A 17,733-nucleotide genomic window follows, 5' to 3' on the forward strand; every position below is an offset into this window, starting at 1 on the left:
ATGTAATATACGATACTAGAGGTGATTGCATTCTCTTGGTTTCACTGCACCTATTCTCCATCTAGAAAATGAGAATAACAGACACATAATGTCCTCAGGTAAACAATATATTCTCAGTACAGTATATTGCAAAGAATAATTTTGCTCTTTTCAAAAGTGTACAATTTAAACCTAAGGCTTTGTTGTAAGAAAGATTCAGGGCACAACTTTTTGTGCCTTTACCAGCAAAAATGTGAGTTTATAAATGTCATGAGCTGTGCCATCATTATCATATCAGCCTAATCAAAGGTTGTCATGGTATTACATTAACAAAAGGATGGATATTGTTGTGGCATATTTGTTCTGAAGCTGAGTGTTCACTTAGCTAGTTGTTTACAAATTCATGACAATACTTCTAGTTCTTTTTGGTTAATTGACAGGTGTCTCCAAGTTGAAAATGTCTTTTTAAAGTGAAATGTTTGTTTTATCTCATTACACTTAACTTACAAAAATACCAAGAATATCTAGCAGTTGAAAACTGAAAAGAGAGACTTTTAAGAATTGATTGTACTTAACCCAACTATGTTTTTTCAAAACCAGGATCAATTACAAGAAGGGAACTCAAGAACTCATTGCCTTCAGATCCCAGAAAAAGGCAGGATTTAGATATAATAAACATATTTAAAATGACAGCTAAAGTTACCACGAGTTTATATAACAGATTTTATAACCAAGTCAGAGAAGCTCCGGGTAAATTACACTATTGACACTACTGAAAGCAAATGAAGTTCTGGACTTCTCAGAGACTTCCATCTGACTCCTTTGGAAATAGAATGTTGAAATAGATGGATTTTTGGCTTAAGAAATGTATCCATAAGTACATAGCTATTAGTACCTGGCAATTAACATTCACTCAATATGGTAGAAACACCAAGGAAGCTCTCAGTTGATTTTGAAGTTGCCGAACATCAGACCCAAAACAATTGCCCAATCCTAGCTATTAAAACAGGATACTGTGATCAACAGTACAATAAATTTTTATTCTGTGATATAACCCTGAAATAACATGGAAGATTGCCAGGTGGTGGCACATAAATTAGACAAAGAATATTTAAGAGCAACTGGACTTGTGTAAGTAGGTAATGGCTTTCCCTCAGCACTCCCCTGGTCATTTTTCTATGTCAGCAATTGTACTGTATCTTCCTCAGACTTGCCAGGGCTCTATAACTTTATGTTTTAGGTTAGTTTCAACTAATAAGAAGCCTTTTGGCATATTTTTTTATGGATCATTCCAGTGGTGGGTTGCCCCCGGTTCGGACTGGTTTGCAAGAACCAGTAGTAAAACTAGCGGGAGACCCCACCCACCGCCCCGGATGTCATCATCAGCGATCTGTGTATGTGGAGAAGCAAGGCATGTGCATGAGCAAAGCGAGCGAGCGTGTGCAATGCCGTTGCGAACCGGTGGTAAAGGTAAGTAGAACCCACCCCTAGATCATTCTTTGTTTATTTACATTTGGATGTTCTGGATACTTGAAAATTATCTCTTTTCTTTCTTCATTCCTTCTACTGGTTAATGACTGCAATAAAGTCATTTGATTTGAATATCACACCTACACTGAAATGAAGAAAAAAAAAATCAGTCTGGTATTTTTCCAGACAAGCTTTCCACTTAGATAGCTAAGATAGTGGAGACACAATGTAGATCTCTTGTTATTTATTGATCAAAATGCACTGCTTCTAGGAACAAGGACAATTTTTTTTTTTGCAACTTTTAGCTAGATGACCTTCTGCAATGTTTACTTTCAGGAGCTATCATAAAAAAAAAAATGGTATTAAAAATGTTTTTAGGCTACTGGTGAAAAAGGCAGTCCCTTGATAGAAATAGCACAGAGGAAAGATAAATTCTTTGTCACTTGGTAAATAGCGCTTGATTTTCCAATAACCTGGACAGATTCAATACATACAAAGTTAATTATCACCTTTGTGCCTTAAAACACCCTGATATGTAAGGTATAACTAGTCTGCTATTTTCAGCCCCAATTCTTTCTTTCCAATTATCTCAAGGAAATATGACAACCATTCAATCCTGCTTATTTCATTGTGGGTGCCTTGCTTGCAAGGACAAATGTATTTTTGTCATTCCAAATCAGAAAAATACAGTCATAAAGCCTGGCTGAAAGGATAGTGAGTGTTTACAAGATGAAGTATCTTAGGTGTTCACTTTTCCCCAGCTAGTTTTTCCAAAGCACCTCCAAAATTACACTGAAATGACCTACTTCTGTTCAGCATTTTGCCGCCATGGCAACTGCATTGGATTTCCGGTGAAAATCATCTGCTGCCTGTACAAGCAGCCCACCTGCAAACAATGCCAAACAGGACAAAATACTCAAGTTCAAGACAAAAAAACAATGGCTGGACAGGTGACAAGCTCAGATTCTACATACAATAGAGGCATTTCCGGGTGATGTTTGACAGTATTCCGCGACATGAATTAGCGTTTGTGTGTGTGTAGTGTAACACATCCAATGCCTCAAATGGTGCATCATAACTCAGTGAGAAAAGGGCAGTATGCAACTCAGATTTATTTTTTTAATAATTGCATAGAAACAACAACCATATCTACAGGAATAGATCCAAAACACACTAAATCAGGGACAGTGCTAGCGTGACTGATTTCCCACAGTGCACAAGTGCCAGTTCATGCTTCCCAATCACATTCCCAAAACATGGGGTAAATATTACAAACAATCAGAAAATAACTATAGGCCTAGCTAAGAAAGTGAAATCTGCAGTTGACACACTCCTGGGATTGATGATACCAATCATCATGCACAGATGAAACTTGTAGCCATCCATCCATCCATTTTCTATAGCTGCCCATCTCAACCAAGGACTCTAGGAGGCTTACAATTCTAAATCTATACAACAGTTAAAACAATTACAAACAATAAAAATATCCAGAAAATAAAAGGCAATAGTATATAGTCTAGAATAATTATGTTATAACTCCTTATTCTTGAACAAGAGAGTTGTCTCACACTAACTTTGCTATGATCATAAATTCTCAATACAGGTAGTCCTCAAGTTACAAATATAATGGAGCCTGGCCATTCCATTCACTAATCAAATGCGAGTCTTGTTAGATGCACACGAAGTATTTCAGGGTGGGGAAGGACATGGGGGGGCCTAATGGTGGAACAGGCCACCTGCTTAGGACCACTCAAGGCCTCCTCGACCCATTGAAATACCTCATGTTCCCCATAATAGGTTCCCCCCACCCAACCTGCTGTGCCGGGTCACTTACCGTGCGAAGATCTAGCAAACTGTCTGCTGTCCAGCCTCTCAGCTGCACGCATCCCTCTGCAGCTCCATTCTGGTGTGTGCAGGCCTTGCTTGGCACTTTGGCGGCCAAGAAGGAGCTCCGTTTAGGCCTGTGCAGGCCTGACCCGGCACTGTGCAGGCCTAAACAGAGCATCAGAGGGGCGGGCTTGGCCCTCCAAAGCTCAGTTTTGGCCGGCAAAGTGCAGGACAAATGTTGCAGACCCTCTGCGGATGTTTGTAAGGGCAAACAACTGCGATGGTGCTGCAAGATTCGTAGTTTCGGGACTTGTTCGTAAACATTAGGGGGGCGCTGATCGTGTAACTTCGAATGTTCACTAAGGGAATGCTCGTAATTTGGGGATTACCTGTATTCTTAGATTCTACAGTTCTACTGTGAATGAATCCGATACTAAACAAAATTAATTTTGCTTGCTATTTGGGCTTGGCCATTTTGTGCTTGGACTAAGCTCCTAATGTGTAAATCAATCTTTCAAGCTTTATCCTTAATAAATCCTTAGATGATGTCAAAAGCTATGTTTATAGTGCTTGAATATGATGCTGAAGAAATCAGTCTCCTGGCTTATTGGCTTTTATACTGTATATAGCTTGAAGGGGGCAGGTCAAGGACAACATATAGCTAGGGCTTTTAATTTTAAAAACCATTAATACCATTTTGATTTAACTTTTTAAAGCTCTTTTAAAAACAAAGAAAAGAAACAAATGTTATCGCTTCAGATTTACTTTTATATTTTATAGCCTGCATACTTACAAGAGGAACCACATTTGGCTAAACTAAAATTCTAAATAAAAGAGAAAAATAGTCCCTGCTTTGCTAGGCTGCTGGCCAAAATAATCAGAATGGTATCCTTTTTCCATGCCTACTAGATGATGTTCTGCATGCCAAAATGTCCTAATAATACATGTTGAAAAACAAGGCAAAAGAAAAGTCCTCTAAAAATTACTCTAACCAAATAGGGGAAATCTTTCAAAGGAAGCAGCAGAGCTCAACAATTTGGGCTGGATGCCAGTTCCAACCTGCCTCTGATACAAACATCAGGGAGAGGAATTCCCAATTCAGGCAAGGATCATATAATACTGCGAGTAGCTGCTCTGAGAATTGACATTTGACTCACAGTAGTAAAGCAAAACACACACACACACACACACAAAATTTAAAAAAACAACAACTTTTTCCTGCATAATATTCTACAGAAGGCAGGTTGTCATTCTACAAACGTTCACTGCAAGGGATTTATGTGCATGGTTTAATTCTCCTGTCTTTATGCTTTCAGGCATGTCAGTAAGTCCTATTCCGTTTTAGATCTTTTCTTTCCTAAGACAAGCATCGTCACCTCTCGTCTTGACTACTGCAACGCTCTCTACATGGGGCTCCCCTTGAGGAGCACCCGGAGGCTCCAACTGGTCCAGAACGCAGCAGCGCGGGTAGTGACGGAAGCAGCATGGCGCTCCCATGTAACACCGCTCCTGCACGAGCTGCACTGGCTCCCGGTGGTCTTCGGGTGCGCTTCAAGGTGTTGGTCATCACCTTTAAAGCGCTCCATGGCATAGGGCCTAGCTATCTTTGAGACCGCCTGCTGCTACCAACGACCTCCCATCAACCCGTGCGCTCCCACAGAGAGGGCCTCCTCAGGGTACCATCAGCCAAACAATGTAGGCTGGTGACCCCAGGGGGAGGGCCTTCTCTGTGGGGACACCTACCCTCTGGAATCAGTTGCCCCCAGAGATAAGGAGAATCCAAGACCTCAGTGCCTTCCGCTGTGCCCTTAAAACCCACTTTTTCCAGCAAGCCGGGCTGGCTTAAGAAGAAATTTTTAAATGTTTTAATTGGTTTGTGGTTTTTTAATCTTTGGGCCAAATTTATATATATTTTTAATTGTTTTTTAATATTTGTATTTCATGTTCTTAATTCTGGCTGTACACCGCCCTGAGTCCTCAGGGAGAAGGGCAGTATATAAATTGGAAATAAAATAAATAAAAATAAATAATTTCTTTGAAGGGATACAGTAGCAGAATGCAAAGCAAATCCTTGTGACAAAGGCACAAATTTCCCTTCTGCCTAAAAGAGAGAGATCAACCTAAGGTGGACTTGCTGTTCTACTTTACATCTGGATGGTCAAGCACTACTTATGAAGGAACAGGTCTACAACCTGGGTTTTCTTCCAGACTCACAGTTCTTACCTGGAGGCTGTGGCTAGAGGGCCCTTTATGCTGCACCAATTGCAAATTACAATTGCACCAATTACAGCCTGGACTACTGTAATACTCTCTACATGGGACTCCCCTTGAGGAGCACCCGGAGGCTCCAACTGGTGCAGAGTGCGGCCGCGCGGGTGGTTATGGGAGCGACATGGCGTTCCCATGTAACACCTCTCCTGCACGAGCTGCACTGGCTCCCGGTGGTCTTCCGGGTCCGCTTCAAGGTTTTGGTTACCACCTTTAGAGCGCTCCATGGCTTAGGACCTGGATACTTACGGGACCGCCTGCTGCCACTAGTAGCCTCTCACCGGTCAGTACGCTCTCATAGAGAGGGGCTCCTCAGGGTGCCGTCGACCAAACAATGTCGGCTGGCGGCCCCCGGGGGGAGTGCCTTCTCTGTGGGGGCACCTGCTATCTGGAATGAGCTCCCCCCAGAGATACGGAGGATCCCGGATCTACGCACCTTCCGCCGCGCCCTCAAGACCTTTCTATTTCAACAGGCTGGCCTGCTCTAACTTTTTCCCTTTTTAAATTGTAAATTTTAAATTTGTCTTAGCCATGGGGGGTGTTTTTAATTTGTCCCGGGCCAAATTATTTAATGTGGTTTTATACTGTCTTTTAAATTTTGTAATCTATGTGTTTTATTTTTTGGCTGTTCACCGCCCTGAGTCCTTCGGGAGTAGGGCGGTATATAAATCTAATAAAATAAAATAAAAAAATCAAAATCAAATGTACCTGGTTGTAGAAAGCTAGCACCCACTCCTCTCCTAGAATGAAATATTTTGGGAAATATTAAAAAAAGGCAGAATATTATATTTCCCTGGATGAGAAATGGAGAAACATGCTCTTGGAAAGCAGTCCCCACCTTCCTTAATATCCCACAGCAGATGTCAGCACTCAAGAGATAAAGAGATAGCTAGCTCTATTCATAAGCAAATTCCCTACAGCAAGGTCTGGACAAAGGTAGGATTAGCCCTCAGCCACAATAGGAATTGCCCAACAGTTTGGTTGAAGTTTGGACTGCTGATGTAAACTTAGTTCAAACTCCTAGGATTTGTACATGGCCTCATGGGAGTCTGACAACAGTCAATAAAATACATGTTCTTGCATAGGAACAGGATGCTCAAGTGCAAAGCCCAAGAGAAGGTATAAATACCCCTCACTCTTAACTCCATGTGGTTAGCTGCCCAGAACCCAGGACTGCTGGTAGTTCTGCTTCATCATTAAACCATCTTTCCAAGCAGCCTCCATGTTTCCAATGTCTTTCTCCCAGCTTGGAACTGAACCAGATGGATATTTCTTCCAACATAATGCAAAAGAACCTAATTACTGTAATTCAAACCTCCATTATCACCCGGTTGGATACTGTGATGCATTTTACATTGGGCTCCCCTTAGAAATTATACAGGGATTGCAACTAGTTCATAATGCAGTGACTCGCTGACTCGTTCCGGCAGTATATAAATCAGTTCTGTGGGTTCTGCATTTGATGATTTCTCTCCGGGTACAAATCAAGGTGCTGGCATTAACTTATATATAAGCAAGCAGCCATGGCGATTACCCTGCAGAAACGATGTAGGGATGTGCAAAAAAAATATGCTTTTGAAATGTTAGAAAGAGACTCAGACTGGTTCCTCCCTGTGCAATAAAAATTTAGTTTGAAAATGACCATCATATAGGCATGAAGAGGGATCACAGAATTTCTGGGCAGAGAGCCAAGGTTGCCAAGACAATTTCATTTAGGATCACTGGCTGTGAGCCAGAATCAGAAATCTGCCCACCAATTCAGAGTGTATAAAAACCAGAACTCTGAAGGGGCTAAGGTTGCATCAGTTCCATCTGGAGAGACAGCAAGTGTTTCATCTCCCATCTGTCTTTCCTGTGCCCATCATACTCCCTTCTGTGTCCAAGTGCTTTATTCTGTCTCCAGATCTGATTGTTCCGATTCCTCCTTACGATTGCCTGATCAACCTGGTGTACGTCCCTCATCTGCTTGTCCATATAAGTTGACTATTAAATGACAGCATAGATCTCTATTTAATTTTACTATTAACTAATCAATGTTGTTTCTACCTAGACAATTTTTATATTTCCACATCCTAAAAGAACCTGTTTGAATGTTTGTTCTCTTATCAGTTTTCTTTGCCGACCAGATTGTGCATCATTCTTGCTCCAGCATCCACAAGCCACAGGCTGGGACTAACACCATGACCCTGTGGATTTGGATAGTGAGAATAAGTGTCGGCACACGCATTCCTAAAAATAGTAAGAGAAATGTGATTGTTACTAAGCAGGACAGCACGTGTGAAAGTCTAAATAAATGGCCTTCAGAGGAGGTGCGATGGTGGTGGGGAGACACACACACAATCAGGTTGCAAGATTCTGCTGCAGTATTTTTTTTCCAGTAAAGTATGATTCTAGTCTTCTTGTGTAATCTGTTTCCTGATCTGGTTAGCCTCAAAGGGCTAACATCAGTCTCGCTGGATGGTTGAAATGGGGTGATGGAAGGCTAAAAGCAGCCTATACATTACTCATCCCTGCCCTGTATTATTTAACTTATGCAAATTATTAATTTTAGGACCCGGGTATTTACGAGACCGCCTTCTGCCACTGATAGCCTCCCACCGACCAGTACACTCCCACAGAGAGGGGCTCCTCAGGGTGCCATCGGTCAAACAATGACGACTGGTGGCCCCCAGGGGGAGAGCCTTCTCTGTGGGGGCACCTACCCTCTGGAATGAGCTGCCCCCAGAGATATGGCGGATCCCGGATCTACGCACCTTTCACCGTGCCCTAAAGACGTTTTTATTCCAACAAGCCGGGCTAGCCTAAACTCTTTTAAATTGTTTTAATTTTTAAACTGTTTAATTATGGGTTTTAATACAGGGGTGCTTTTAATTGTCGGCCAAATTAATTTAATTGGATTTTAATACTGGTTTTAAATTTTATATTTCTTGTGTTTTATCTGTTGGCTGTTCACCGCCCCGAGTCCTTCGGGAGAAGGGCGGTATATAAATATAAACAATAAATAAATAAATAAATAATTGTTAGTTAATAAATTATCATTAATTATGCAAGTTTATTTGCACAAATGCTTTCCTATATCTAGATTGGATTTTCTTTAGCACTGTTTGACTACTTTTGTGTTTCGTTTAAGAGAACAACTAGAAAGAAATTTAACACTATTTTTCAGGTTTCTGAGCATGGAGATTCCCAGAAATTCAAATACGAAGAATTCAATACATATGTGAAAAGAATCAATCAGTTCCAAAGTAAATCACCATTTTCTCCAACCACAGAGCTGAATTTAAAATAAACCAATATATATTGTCCTACATGGACAAGTTGTATAACTTCATATAATATCAACAGCAGAAACAAGAGTGTTTTCTCAGACAGACAAAAATATTTTTTGTCACATATACCATGTCATAGCCAAACACCACATCAATGGCTAAACTGCAGCTGAAGAATCTTTTCAAGTTTTCTTCCTTCTCATTTTATTCAAAAATTATATTTCTTCAACAAAACATACAGACTGCAGGATGTAATTATTCTAAAAAGCCCCATATGGTGCTTTAATGTGTGTTATTTTTACTCCCGTACATAACATTTTCGTTTCGGTGCATAAAAGGAGCATGTTAAGATGAAATACTCAAGTGAAATTTAAACTAATTATCTGCCACAATATTAAATCACCTGGAACTTTCCAACAGACTGCTAAATGCAATTGAAAACACACAAGTGGTTTCCAACCTACGTTGGAAGGTTAATATGTTACTGCCCTACTGAACATACTTCACAGATAAAAAGTCAAATCCCCCTCAAATTAAATTTCACTTCTGAAGATCTGATTGGTTTTTAGGGACTAGCTCTTGATTTTATGAAATAATTCAGGGGGTTACCCAGTAATGCTGACAATACCAAAAGATACATTGCATATTTGTTCAGCTATGTTCTTAAGGTGGAAATGGAGCAGGAAGCATCCCTGATACATATTGTTTCAGTTTTTAAAGTCCTCAAATCTACAAAAACCTGGCTTTTGAATCCTACTGCTTTTAGATTCATTTTTGTTACCCTGTTTCCCTGAAAATAGGACCCAACCGGAAAATAAATCCTAGCATGATTTTTCAGATGCTCGTAATATAAGCCCTACCCCCAAAATAAACCCCAGTTAAGATTGTCAGCCAGATAGATGCATTTAATGCCATTTTTTCCCCAAAATAAGACCTAACCAGAAAATAAGCCCTAATGCATCTTTTGGAGCAAAAATTAATATAAGACCCAGTCTTATTTTTGGGGAAACACAGTATATATAATACATAAGCACATACACATACACACTTGTAATAATCATCTATGAAAGGGTCATTTTATCTTTTAGAATTAAGCTCTGTTCCTTCGTGCCATATTTGTAGATATAGGTTTCATTTTTCAAGGATTGTGGGGTTTTTTACTTCCCATAAATATATCTCTATCTCCATCTCCATCTATACAGATAGCTCTCAACTTATAACAGTTCATTTAATGACCGTTCAAAGTTATCATGGCACTGAAAAAACCAATTTATGACCATTTTTTCACACTTACAACCATTGCAGCATCACCATGATCATGTGATCAACATTTAGATGCTTGGCAACTGACTCATGTTGATGATGGATTGCAGTGTTCTGGGGTCATGTGGTCACCTTTTGCAACCTTCTGACAAGCAAAGTCGGGGAAGCCAGATTCACTTAACAACTGTGTTATTAACTTAAGAACTGCAGTGACTCATTTAAGAAATGTGGCAGGAAAGGTTCTGTTGCTAAGTGAGTCATTTGTTAAGTGAATTTACTTCACTTAACAAATGACTCATTTAGCAACAGAAATTTTGGGCTCCATTGTGGTTGTAAGTCAAGATGTATCTACATCTATATATACCGGTATATAGATTTATACAGGTGAAACTCGAAAAATTAGAATATCGTGCAAAAGTTCATTTATTTCAGTAATGCAACTTAAAAGGTGAAACTAATACATGAGATAGTCTCATTACATGCAAAGCGAGATAGTTCAAGCCTTGATTTGTCATACTTTTGATGATGATGGCTTACAGCTCATGAAAACCCCAAATTCACAATCTCAGAAAATTAGAATATTGTGAAAAGGTTCAATATTCTAGGCTCAAAGTGTCCCACTCTAATCAGCTAATTAAGCCATAACACCTGCAAAGGGTTCCTGAGCCTTTAAATGGTTTCTCAGTCTGGTTCAGTAGGAATCACAATCATGGGAAAGACTGCTGACCTGACAGTTGTGCAGAAAACCATCATTGACACCCTCCATAAGGAGGGAAAGCCTCAAAAGGTAATTGCAAAAGAAGTTGTATGTTCCCAAAGTGCTGTATCAAAGCACATTAATAGAAAGTTATGTGGAAGGGAAAAGTGTGGAAGAAAAAGGTGCACAAGCAGCAGGGATGACCGCAGCCTGGAGAGGATTGTCAGGAAAAGGCCATTCAAAAATGTTGGCGATTTTCACACGAAGTGGACTGAGGCTGGAGTCAGTGCATCAAGAGCCACCACACGCAGACGGATCCTGGACATGGGCTTCAAATGTTGTATTCCTCTTGGCAAGCCGCTCCTGAACAATAAACAACGTCAGAAGCGTCTTACCTGGGCTAAAGAAAAAAAGAACTGGTCTGTTGCTCAGTATTCCAAAGTCCTCTTTTCTGATGAGAGCAACTTTTGCATCTCATTTGGAAACCAAGGACCCAGAGTCTGGAGGAAGAATGGAGAGGCATACACTGCAAGATGCTTGAAGTCCAGTGTGAAGTTTCCACAGTCTGTGTTGATTTGGGGAGCCATGTCATCTGCTGGTGTTGGTCCACTGTGCTTCATTAAGTCCAGGGTCAACACAGCCGTCTACCAGGAGATTGTGGAGCACTTCATGCTTCCTTCCACAGACGAGCTTTATGGGGATGCTGACTTCATTTTCCAGCAGGACTTGGCACCTGTCCACACTGCCAAAAGTACCAAAACCTGGTTCAATGACCATGGGATTATTGTGCTTCATTGGTCAGCAAACTCGCATTGCCAAGAGAAAGATGAGAGACATGAGACCAAACAATGCAGAAGAGCTGAAGGCCGCTATTGAAGCATCCTGGTCTTCCATAACACCTCAGCAGTGCCACAGGCTGATAGCATCCATGCCACGCCACATTAAGGCAGTAATTGATGCAAAAGGAGCCCAAACCAAGTACTGAGAACATATGCATGCTTATATTTTTCAGAGGTCCGATATTGTTCTATGTACAATCCTTGTTTTATTGATTTCATGTAATATTCTAATTTTCTGAGATTGTGAATTTGGGGTTTTCATGAGCTGATCAAGGCTTGAACTATCTCGCTTTACATGTAATGAGTCTATTTCATATATTAGTGTCACCTTTTAAGTTGCATTACTGAAATAAATGAACTTTTGCACGATATTCTAATTTTTCGAGTTTTACATATCCATATATGTAAACAAAGAAGCAGACATTCTGCGAGCTCTGGAACTAAAATAATTAAAATTTTATTCTACTAAGCTTTCATCAGCCATCTGCTGACATTGTCAGAATATTAAACTACCATTACAGAGATTTCTGCCTTTATACTATCTCTGTAATGGTAGTTTAATACTCTGACAATGTCAGCAAATGGATGACGAAAGCTTAGTACAATAAAATTTTAATTATTTTAGTTCTGAAGCTCACAGAATGTCTGCTTCTTTGTTTACAAATATACCTGGAACTAGTATTTTTAGAATAGTTTGTAATATCTATCTATCTATCTATCTATCTATCTATCTATCTATCTATCTATCTACCTACCTACCTACCTACCTATCTACCTACCTATAAAATATCCATAGATACACACACATACACACCCATACACACACAGACCGCATATGGTAATTATCAGAATAATAATAATAATATCAGAATCTATTATCAGAATAAAACAACAATGCAGTCATTCCTACCTTTTAAAAATGAATATTCAGGTGAGAGGGTAAGACTACATAAAGTATTTAATACACTATGAAAACAACTGTTTTAACACTCTTCTCTCTTTCTTTCTCTCTCTCCCCCCTCTCTTCTGAACAAAAGTATTACACAATCAAAACAATTAAATGAAATAAAATAAAATTCAGATGTGTGATTCTATTTGCAAATATATATATACATATATATATATATACATATACACACACACATATATACATACATACACACACACACACATACATACATACACACACATTCTTCTGAACAAGTTATGTATTAGCACAAAGTTTCACCAAATCTTGCAATGTCTTTTCAAATGTGGGTTCTCCAAAAGCTTTTTGTGAGTGAGTTTCTAGGCCATTTGTCAGCTGATAAGCACCATATTTTGTGAAGTAATTGTTACAATTAAACATAGCAGGTTTAAGCTGGGTAAGTAGAAAAAGGGAGGAATCAAAATAAATGTACAGGACAGACTCTGTTGTCAAAGCAGTCCTTGTTCTAACTGCACATATTTGGATGTAAACCAGCAGTGGTACTGTGGGCACACATACCTATGATCTCTGAACGCTCAGTCTGTAAGACTGTCAAACAAAGTTGACAACACTTACTGTTTATAAGGAAGAGTACAGCTTTGTAGTGATTGCAGATGACATGGGCCATCACAACATGCCAAAAAAGGACAGAAAGTCATCCTGTTTACTTCTGAGGTTTTACATTAGTATCTCCTCTTAGAATACACAATTTCACAATACTAACACTGTCCTCAAAATTAGTCAAAAGCTTACTACTGCAAGTCTCATACAGCGTAGTAATGGTTTTTTAAAACCAAATATATTATTGTGGTTACAATAGTTTGTTTCCAACTCTGAATCACTGTAATAGGTACAAAACGTATTAATATATACAACTTACAGCTTGCTGAATTCCATTCTTCACTTCTTTACTCAACATGCCTTCAAATACAAAGGAATCACCAAATCTTTCTGCCTGAGGAAGGAAGGAAGGAAGGAAGGAAGGAAGGAAGGAAGGAAGGAAGGAAGGAAGGAAGGAAGGAAGGAAGGAAGGAAGGGAAGAAAAATCAAATCAGATAATTAAGTAGCAATTATCTTCTCAATAGCAATTTACTGTTACTGTAAAAGGAAACAACACACATTATTACCCAACTGAATACGCTTCAAATATTAACTTTCTTTCACCTCCAACCCTGAAAACCAATGTTATGATTTTACAGCAGACTCCCTTGCAATAAAAATATTACATTATTCAAAGAAATTGCTCTTCATTGAGCTAAAATACTCCTAAAACAGATAGTGGCTGTTAGATCTATAAACATTTCTACTAACTGGATCAAATTCTAATGTAGGAAAGAAGAAAAATCTATAAAATATATGCATTTTACTTATCTATTAACAGATTTATTATTTAATCATTCGTGCTGGCATAACTTCGGAAGTGAGGCTGAATGGAAATCAGTATGTTTCAATCAGCTTTTCACTAAAATGGGATTTGAAAGCCTTTTGATGTGTAAATATTTCTATCATGTCAACTCCATATTTGCTTTTTATCACTTGGGTTTATTTTTAATTAATAACTGTATTTAAAATGGAGCAGCAGGAAAATAATATAACTTAAAGACACATGGTAAAACAATAAAAAATTGCATTATTGGTATGTGTATTTTTGGAAGATAGAGCAAAAGTCAATGAGTACTTCAAGCTTGAATGTCAAAAGACTCCGAGTTCCATTTCTGACATACTTTGAGACAAAAATAATCTAAAATAACTATATTTGCAAACCTGTTCTGTCCTCAACCTTGAGAAACTAGGTACTGCAAGAGATGTCACATAATTTAAGACCAGTTGATCCAACAGCATGACAGCTTTATGTGTTTGAAATTACAATAGTCATGCAATTTGTGGCTTTCAAAATTTTGAACTCCAATGTCTACATTATTTCTTGCAATCATCCCTGTAAGTAATTCTGCTTATTATTAGGTTACCAAAACTAATAGTGTCCATTCCCATATCCTTTTGTCCCAGAAAACTAGGCTACTGAGATTATATCAGTTTTAGGGAGGAAAGCAGTATTATTGGTACAGAACTTTTTAAAAATGGTTCTGTTTGAAATTCTACTCAAAATTTCCACCGATAAATATCAAAGGAAGTTGAAATTAAAAAGTGTGCTAATGGTGGAATCAAGTGTAAATCATCTACCACATTTTGAAATGACAAAGCAGTCAAATGTGTGCAGAAACAGCTTAATTGCTGTTACTATGATGTTTCTATGTATGTATGTGTGTTATTATTGCATTATTGATGATGGTGGAAGGGAAGATTAGCCTTGTCAGGATCGAACTCCAGGATGTGGGCAGAGTTTGCCTGCAACTTTGCATTCTATCCACTGCACAACCAGGGCTCATAACCTGTTCCTTACTCAAACTCCCTTTCCTCATCAATTTCCTTTTAAAAGTAACCACATAATTGCTTTCTGAAGTATGTCTTTAATGATGACATAAATTGAGATTTTTCAAATTTAGATATACAAAACGTGTCTTGTGCTTTCAAGTTGTCATATGTGTACTGAACTAATAAAAATTATAGGTAATTTCAGAAGTGGGGTTTTTTTCCCACTGATAAAAGCAAAAATGTTTGACCTGCAAGTCAGCAACTGACTCTTAAATCTGTTCTATCCATATACTGCAATAGTAGAAGATGCAGGGAACAGATATAATAAGCACATACATTTGAAATAAACATATGCATAATTAGTGATGATGTCTTTCACATTGCTAGAAAGCAGTAGTATTTTAAGACTGCTATATAAGTTTATCCACTTCTCTGGAACTACCTACTTTTTGTTTGGCAATACTATTTTGAAGTGTCTATCTCTGTGGCAACATATAACGGAAAGATATCCAATGTACCAAAATTAGGAATTCTGAATTCCCAGCAGCTATACTATTTCAGTAAGGGACGTGGTGGCTCAGTGGCTAAGATGCTGAGCTTGTCGATCGAAAGGTCGGCAGTTCAGTGGTTCGAATCCCTAGTGCCGCATAATGGGGTGAGCTCCCATTACTTGTCCCAGCTTCTGCCAACCTAGCAGTTTGAAAGCACATAAGAAATGCAAGTAGAAAATTCCACCTTTGGTGGAAGGTAACAGCGTTCCATGTGCCTTTGCTGTTTAGTCATGCTGGCCACATGACCATGGAGACATCTTCGGACAGCGCTGGCTCTTCGGCTTTGAAACGGAGATGAGCACCGCCCCCTAGAGTCGAGAACGACTAGCACATGTGTGCGAGGGGAACCTTTACCTTTACCTTTATACTATTTCAAAGATAATTGCAACATAATCCTTGCAGGTTTACCGAGTTCTATTCTGTCCTGAAATGTACATAGCAGTTTATTTCTCAGCTGGATATATTACAAAAACATTCTAAGCCTAAGTAAAACAGACCTTATGATGGGATGCATAAACCAAGACATTCCTGAGCTGAAATTTAAGGAATTTACCCAGAAGTTTCTCCATTATAAAATATAGTGGCACCTGTTACTGTAACTAAATTTCATTAGCTATAATTATATTAGGCTCTGATTCCTATTGATCACCAAATCCAAGCCCACTTTTAAAAAATATTTACAAAAGCTTTTTAAAAATTAAGTAAAGTTTAGAAACCCCTTTTTACTTCAATACACTCTTCAAATAATTTAACAGCATTCAGCATAATACTGAGTTCTTAAAAAACCCACTTTGGGACAATTTTTGTTATTAACTGTTGGAGGCAGGCAAATCAATATTGTAACTATTTTTGGCCGATACATATTTTAAATGTCAACATTTCCCAGGATTTTGCCTTCCAGGGGTATATAAATTTAGTTCCCATTCCAGCATGCTGGTTTAGGATGTCAGACAGAGTATCCCAATATATTTCAACATCATCACTGGAATAATGTAAAATAGGGTTTGGCATTTGCTTCAGGATTCTGCCTCCTGAGAATATTCATTTCTCTGCCGATTCCTCCTAACTGCTGAAAACACTGTGGACAGCATTTGGTAACATCTTAAGAAACAGATTGGAAGAGTGATTTGTCACAGATTAGCAAAGCTGAATGCCATATTGCTGGACTATAAAAATACTGCAATCACAAATTTGTATTTATCTAATTCATCTAGAACTTGGTCCCTAATTAATTTCGACTTTAAGAGCTCACATTATATAGAATAGAATAACAAGAGTTGGAAGGGACCTTGGAGGTGTTCTAGTCCAACCCTCTGCTTAGGCAGGAAACCCTATACCATTTCAGACAAATGGTTGTCCAATCTCTTCTTAAAAACTTCCAGTGTTGGAGCATTCACAATTTTTGGAGGCAAGTTGTTCCACTGATTAATTGTGTTCTAACTACCAGGAAATTTCTTCTTAGTTCTAGGTTGCTTCTCTCCTTGATTAGTTTCCATTCATTGCTTCTTGTCCTGCCCTCAGGTGTTTTGGAGACATGCACATTGATCTTTATTTTCATATCCTTTCCTGGGCTCTTTAATTATGTATTCTAGTTTTTCTTCTTTAGTCATGTTTTTAATAAACAACAAGGGTCTGAATTTTTGTACTGTAGCTAGAAACTGTGAGGATATGAATGGGCCAAAACAAGCCCAGATTAAATTGCATGAAATCAGAACTGCTAACTGTTAACAGACATCAAGGCAACTTAATAACATTGGCTCCCCCAAAGGAGTTGGGTTCTCCTGCATTCTCAGCTCCTACTTAAACAGCAGATGGAAACCAGGGTCTTTCCTTAGCTCCAAAGGATGTTCTGATCTATTGGGAACAATATGTTCTGGTGATAGTAATCCTGTTGTACTATGATACATTCTGTGTGGAGTGAATTCAAAATGCAGCAACTAAAACCAGGGGCGTCAAACTCAAGGCCCGGGGGCTGGATCTGGCCACCGGGTATTTAGATCTGGCCTGCAGGGCTGCCCTGGAAACAGTGAAGGACTGGCCCGCAGTGCCTCTGCCAGCAAGAACGGAGCTCAGGAGGGCTGCATGCGGCCTCCCAAGCCGTTTTCAGCTGCAACGGTCTCCTGCAGCCTTCTGCCAGTGAAAACGGAGCTCAGTTTTTGCTGACAGAGGACTGCAGAAGGCCGTTGCAGACAAAAATGGGGCCTGGGGGGCACACGCGGCCCACCCGAAC

At 39.1% G+C, this 17,733-nt stretch overlaps 1 protein-coding gene across 1 annotated transcript in view; it reads right to left on the bottom strand.

Moving 5' to 3' along the window:
• SUMF1 (sulfatase modifying factor 1) overlaps nt 1-17,733 on the bottom strand; it is a 72,931-nt gene that overhangs the window by 35,542 nt on the left and 19,656 nt on the right. Inside the window, exon 3 of the mRNA XM_070933573.1 lies at nt 13,460-13,534. Within this exon, the coding sequence (XP_070789674.1) occupies nt 13,460-13,534 (75 nt within the window). The remainder of the gene's footprint in view (nt 1-13,459; nt 13,535-17,733) is intronic.

Source organism: Pituophis catenifer, unplaced genomic scaffold (assembly GCF_029215685.1).
Source record: "Pituophis catenifer annectens isolate HBS135680 unplaced genomic scaffold, rPitCat1.0.hap2 SCAF_2, whole genome shotgun sequence".
Classification (NCBI taxonomy): Eukaryota; Metazoa; Chordata; class Lepidosauria; order Squamata; family Colubridae; genus Pituophis; species Pituophis catenifer.